This window comes from Dasypus novemcinctus, chromosome 9 (assembly GCF_030445035.2).
Source record: "Dasypus novemcinctus isolate mDasNov1 chromosome 9, mDasNov1.1.hap2, whole genome shotgun sequence".
NCBI lineage: Eukaryota > Metazoa > Chordata > Mammalia > Cingulata > Dasypodidae > Dasypus > Dasypus novemcinctus.
This window is the reverse complement of record NC_080681.1, coordinates 90717502-90723607: the sequence shown is the minus strand read 5'-3', so window position 1 is coordinate 90723607 and position 6106 is coordinate 90717502. Positions and strand designations below refer to the sequence as shown.

Here is a 6106-nt window from a genome sequence, read left to right as displayed (position 1 = left end):
TGGGGATGTTATGGATATGCCGAGTACCATCTCCCAGCCCTTGCCTCCCACTCCCCACCTCCTTCTCCCTTCTTGCTTGTTTACATGCAGATGTTCAGTGAGTTTCCATTAGGGATAAGCAACCCCAGCTTCTTGGCAAAGCAGAAACTCTACACAAAGATTGCTGAGTGGTATATACCCCCCTAGGGTATATAAAAACCCAACACTCAGGCAGCACCGGTGTCCCTCATCTCTGATGCAACATGGGGTATGCAGAGCTGCCATTCACAAATCCTGAACTGAGCAGGTGGCCTCCCTGGGGTACTAGCCAAGATGGGATCTATTCCCTGCTCTTTTGGACGCTTGGTGCTATGCAAGTAATAAAATGATCACTTGATTTTAAAAATGTTTTATGTGCCTGAGCCTGTGTTCCCATGACACACCATGTAACAAATTGCTACCAAGGGGATATGAAGGGCAATGCTTTTTGTACTCCTTTGACTAGGAGAAATTGCCAAGGAAATTGTGGTGATCCGATAAAGATAAGACTTCTAAGCACTCAGATCCTACAGGAATGCAGGCTTGAGACACCCACCAAGTAAAGAACTCGTTCCAGATAAGTTGAGAGTAATAAGAACATGTAATTGGTGGTGGAATAAGAAAGCTATGATTATCAACTTAAATTTTAGGCCAGGCTACAGAAGTACAGACTAAAAGTACCTATGTTTTATAGTAATTATTTGTACCTGAGCCCTGTTTATTTTATTACCTATTTGAAGATAATTGGTGATGGCTAGCATTTTCGATTCAGATTGGAATAAGATCAAATTGACATCGTCCCAATATTGTATGGTAGCTGAAAGGAATTTGTTTCTGGTTTTGGTGACAGAAGTTTTTCTTCCAGACAACATACAGGGTTGTATGTGTAAGGATAAGAGGCGAGAACTATGCCATATAGGTACTATTTCACCCTGTATAGCCACTGTAAAGTGACCAATGTAGATAGCATCAGGGAGAGTATTAGTTACCTTATCATGAACAGTATTAGTGATGTGATGAGGTGAAATCTGACTGAAGTGTGTTTAACAGACAATTGTAGAAATGAGTTGGAAATAGAAGTAAGGACAATTCTTTCTTGGAGAGTCTCTCCAGATGGGAGCAGAGAAATGGGGTGGTAGTTGGCAGGGAAATGGGGACAAAAGAAGGTTGTTTTTAAGATAATATAGTAAAATATTAGTACTTCCTTCACTGTTCTTTTCTTCTATACAAGATAACTATAATATTCTCTTTTTCCTTCACCTCAACAAATATTAAGTAGGCTCTTGCAAATTAGAAGGACAAAAGCCCAGTTGTAGTTTTCTACAGAATTAGCATAGGCAACATCAGACAGGAGACTCACTGTCAGTGGTGAAAGTGGGCCAGCCAATGAGACCACAGAGACCAGAGAGTATGATGTCAGTCTGAACTGAACCCTTGAGCTTCATCCATAGCAAAGAAAATTAAGGTTCTCCTCATCATTTTTCTAAAAGCTTTACTCACTTCTGACCTTAAAAAAATAATGCCTAGAGCTTAAACTACAGATCTACTGCCACAGGTAGCATGATATTGTCTTAGCAATATTCACTAAATCATTGTTTCATCATTGTTTTTCAAATTAAAAAGTGCATAGGAATCACCTGGGGAATCTTGTTAAAATGTGAGTCCATAGATGGGAGAGGAGCTAAAATTCTGCATTTCTTAACAACTCCCAAATGATGCTCCTGTTGCTGATCCAAAGGCCTCTCTGAGCAGCAAAAGTCTAAATCACAGAAGATAACCCATGTATAATCCCTTCCCTGTGGATGTGGGCTGGACCTAGTTCACATCTAATGAACAGAATACTCCAAAAGTAATGGAAGTCACTTCCAAACTTAGGTTACCAAAGACCCTAGATTCCATATTGCTCACATCCTCTCTCTTGCCCTCTTACTTGCTCTCTCAATCTGATCAAGACAACTGCCTTGTGGTAAGCTGTTCTATGGAGAGGTTTACATGGTAAGGAACTGGGGGATGATCTGGACAACAGTCAGGAAGAAAAGGAGGCAATCAGTCCAATAGTCTGCTAAGAATTTAATTAGGGCAATAGTCAAGTAAGCTTGCAAACAGATCCTTTCCCAGCCAAGCCTTTGGATATCTTTAGCCATAACTGGTACTTTCATTGCAGCTTTGTGAGAACCCCTAAGCCAGAGAAACTGGCTAAACTTCACCTACATTCTTGACCCACAGAAAATTTGAACAATAAAAAAATTTCTTTAAGTACCAAGACCAGAGATTGAACCCAGGACCTCATATGTGAGAAGCCAGCATTCAGTCACTGAGCCACATCTGCGCCCCAAATTTTTTGTTTTAAGCCACTAAATTTTGGGGTAATTTGTTACCCAGCAATAGATAATAATACAGAGGAATTGCAAAGGGTCACAAGGAAATGTAGGGATATGATGGGTATAATGATCTGATTTATGGTGATATATACATATGTGATGACTCATCAAATCATGTAAGTTAAGTATCTACACTTCATAGTATCTTGACATACTGCAATAAGGCTGAAAATACATTTTGAAAAGTGTGTGGGTCAGAGAAGATTTTCACCCAAGTACTGAGAGACTCTTATTTCCCCTACAAATATCATTTCCCTAAAACAAATTCTATCTAGTGACATGAAGGTTTATGTGCCCTGGCTTCATACTCTTCTAGTAGTACTGGATGAAAACTGACTTGTGTTACTTCCCTAAACTCTATTTTCTATGATCACCATTGATTTATCTTAAATTGTTCTTTCTTTAGATCTTGTCATGCTCCAGTTGAACTATAGCTGGGTCACTGATGTGGAAATCTTGGAGTTATCTTGCGCCTACCAATTTGAATTTACTTTGAGCACTTAGTCATATGTTCAATTATTAATGGAACATATGAATATTGATGCCAAGTATTGTAAACTGGTGGTACAAAGATGAGTCAAATATGGGCCCTTCCTTCATAATGTCCACAGTCTGGTGTCCTCATGCTTGAGAGGCCCCCACCATCATAACCTTCCAAGGATCCTCATGCATAATCTCCCTTAATAAATCCCATTAATCTGTCATGAGTGTCCATTGAGTGTTGGAAGAAATTTGGGTGGAGCCATCATATAAGCTGTGTCCCAGGTGTGATTACTGCTGTCAATGCGCCCATGACTTCATCCTGGTGGTTTGCCCCAGCCTATCACTTTGAGGAAAGCCCTCTTTACATCTTTATTTCTGAGGCTGTAGATGATGGGGTTGAGGAAGGCCGAGATGACATTGTAGAATAGAGCCAGCTTCTTGTCCTCTTCTGGGGAGGCCTCAGAGCCAGGTCTCATGTACATGACCATACATGGGATAGAGAACATAGTGACCACAGTGATATGGGAGGCACAGGTGGAGAAGGCCTTGAGCCGCCCCTGCGCTGAGCGGATCCTCAAGATGGCAGCAAAGATATTGATGTAGACAATGATGATGAGAGAGAGTGGGATCAGTAGCAGGATGAAGCCCAGGATGAAGTCAAGCCGGTCATTGAGAGATGTGTCTGCACATGCCAACTTCAAGACAGCAGGTACCTCACAGAAGAAGTGATTGATCTCATTGGGGCCACAATAGGGAAGAATCATAGCAGAGACAGTATATATCAGAGCACAGGTGATACCCCAGAATCCACAGAAAGCTACCATTGACCCACAGAGCAAAGGACTCATGATGACCTTATACCTAAGGGGATGGCAAATGGCCACATACCTGTCATAAGCCATGATGGCAAAAAGCCAAGACTCAGTGATGCCCAGCATCAGGAAGATGTACATCTGAGCCACACATCCAATGTAGGAGATGGTCTTTTCCTTACAAACCAGATGCACCAACATCTGGGGCACTGTGGTGGTGACATAGCCCAAGTCTAGAATGGAGAGGACACTGAGGAAAAAGTACATGGGTGTGTGGAGGCGTGAGTCCTTGCATATCAGGGTGATAATGAGTGCATTGCCTAAAAGGGTGATTAGGTAGAGCAAAAAGAAGATAGTGAAGAGAATAGCATTTATTTCTGTGTTACTAGAGAATCCCAGAAGAATGAATTCAGTGATAGAGCTGTGGTTTCCCCAGAGGAAGTCCTGCATCCTTCTCCTGTTGTAGAGAAAGAACAGAGTCATTATTCATAAAGTGAAATCTCCAGATTCTAATTCTGCTGCTGTTCATATATTAGGGTGCCAAATACCAGTAGCAGGGTAAGTACATATTAGGATGCCTACAAACCCGGGAGCAAATTTTTTTTAAAATAATTTCTGATGTGAAACAGCATATTAATATTATACTATTTTAATCTCAATTTACTCTGAGATTCCAAATAATAACTTCCACATTCCAAAATTGTAAGATTTGCAAAAGGAGGGCCCAAAGCTGTGTCTTGTACTTCGTAGTTCATGCAGTTTATAAAAGGTTTCAAAGAGGTCAAGAAAATGTTTGGAGATTTGAGGATATAGAACCACACCATCCTAGAAGATATGCTGGCAAAATAATGACACCTGTCCTCTCCAGTGGTGCAAACATATTTGGAATGCAGAATTAATACCTGTGAGCCATAGCCTGGGGGAGGGTGTCAAGTTGCAGGGTGTAAGAAGGTTTATTGTAATGCTGAAGGAATAAATTGAAGCAATTAGAGATGTGCTTTCTGAAGAAATTTAAGCCTGAGAAGGGCAAGTGGGATGGAGGAAGGAAGTGGAGGTCTGTCCATAAAAGTAGCTGAAAGGTTGTATTAAGGAAGATGATTAAGACTTACTCAAGGGGAGTGGATGTAGCTTAGTGGTTCAGTGCCTGCTTCCCATGTACAAGGTCCTGGGTTCAATCTCTGGTACCTCCTAAAACAAACAAACAAACAAAAAAAAAAAACATTTAAAAAAAAGACTTGCTCAGCATAGTCCCCAACTTTAGAATAAGGTATAAGTTTTACCAAGGAGACAGATTACAGCTTGGCATGAAAAAATGTTGATACTCATGGCTATTGAAAGAAAGGGCTGTCTGAGAAGCAATGAGCCCCTTGTTTCTATTAAGAGGTTTAGGCTAACTCCAGCTGACCATATATTGGTAATGTATTGTGATCAACCTAGTCTCAGAGAGATGTGGGGCAGGAGTACCTTTGAGGTCCATTCCACCCAGAAGAGTCAAGGGCTTTGCTGACTTCTTTGTCCTCTTTATTATCTAACTTCACCTGATCCTGATACCTAATGCCCCAAATATTGCAACAACCTCACCTATGACTCCCATCCCCCACTCCCACCCACTCTCTCAGTCTTATAGCATTTGCCAGGAACAGTCTTGATAAAAGAGCATTTTCATTGTGACCTAGGTCTGCTCAAGTGTCTATAATATGGTACAGAATGTATGTGGGTAAGAGAGTGGGGCACTTAGAGAGGAAGAGCACAGAAAATGAGAATAAGGTAGAGGCTACCAGGCTCCAAGAGTACTTTCAGCCTCATCATCCCTAGTAATAAATAACAGAGAGTGTCACTAGACTGCAGGTGTCTTGGAAGGAGGCATCTGCCTCACTCTCCCTCCCCGGTAAAAGATCCTTAGAGCAACTCCTAATTCTAGGGTAGTGTCCCAAATCTTTGCCAGCCTTGACCTTTCCAGGCAGCCCCCTCCTCTCCTATATTCTAGTTCTACACTAACAATATCCCCCACTTTCCATCTGCCAAGCCTTTGTCTTGCCCAATTCAACCCATGAGCCCAACTGCCTCATTTCCCAACAGCATCTTCTCTTTCTTCCCCTTGACTTCATTGGCAACTAAAGAACAACTACCTTAAGAAGATGCACACCCTAATTCAGGTAATAAGGATGAGAGACAAAGGGGTGACTGGATGAAGAAAAGTCAGTTAAAAAGCATGTCAGAGAGACAAGGAAAAAAGTTAGACAGAGAAGCAATAGCACAGTGCAAGAGACACAGGTATGAAGGGACACACAGATATCAGGATTTGTAGACATTGGTGAGAGCCAGAAGTAGGCAGAAAAAAAAAGGGGATGCCTCGGATGTGAGGACTCCCTTGCTACAGGGCCCTGCCCCTGCCCCTTCCACTTCTTGCCT

General features: G+C 41.7%; 1 protein-coding gene across 1 annotated transcript; it reads right to left on the bottom strand.

The window, feature by feature from the left end:
• Nucleotides 1-3196: 3196 nt before the first annotated feature.
• On the bottom strand, nucleotides 3197-4144 carry LOC101441833 (olfactory receptor 2A7-like). Its single transcript, XM_012523126.1, has one exon. The coding sequence runs from the start codon at nucleotides 4142-4144 to the stop codon at nucleotides 3197-3199; it is 948 nt and encodes a 315-aa protein (XP_012378580.1).
• Between the last annotated feature and the right edge of the window lie 1962 nt (nucleotides 4145-6106).

Excerpts from the sequence above, each read along its gene's own strand:
- LOC101441833 (XM_012523126.1), bottom strand. The coding sequence starts at position 4,144 with ATGCAGGACTTCCTCTGGGGAAACCACAGCTCTATCACTGAATTCATT.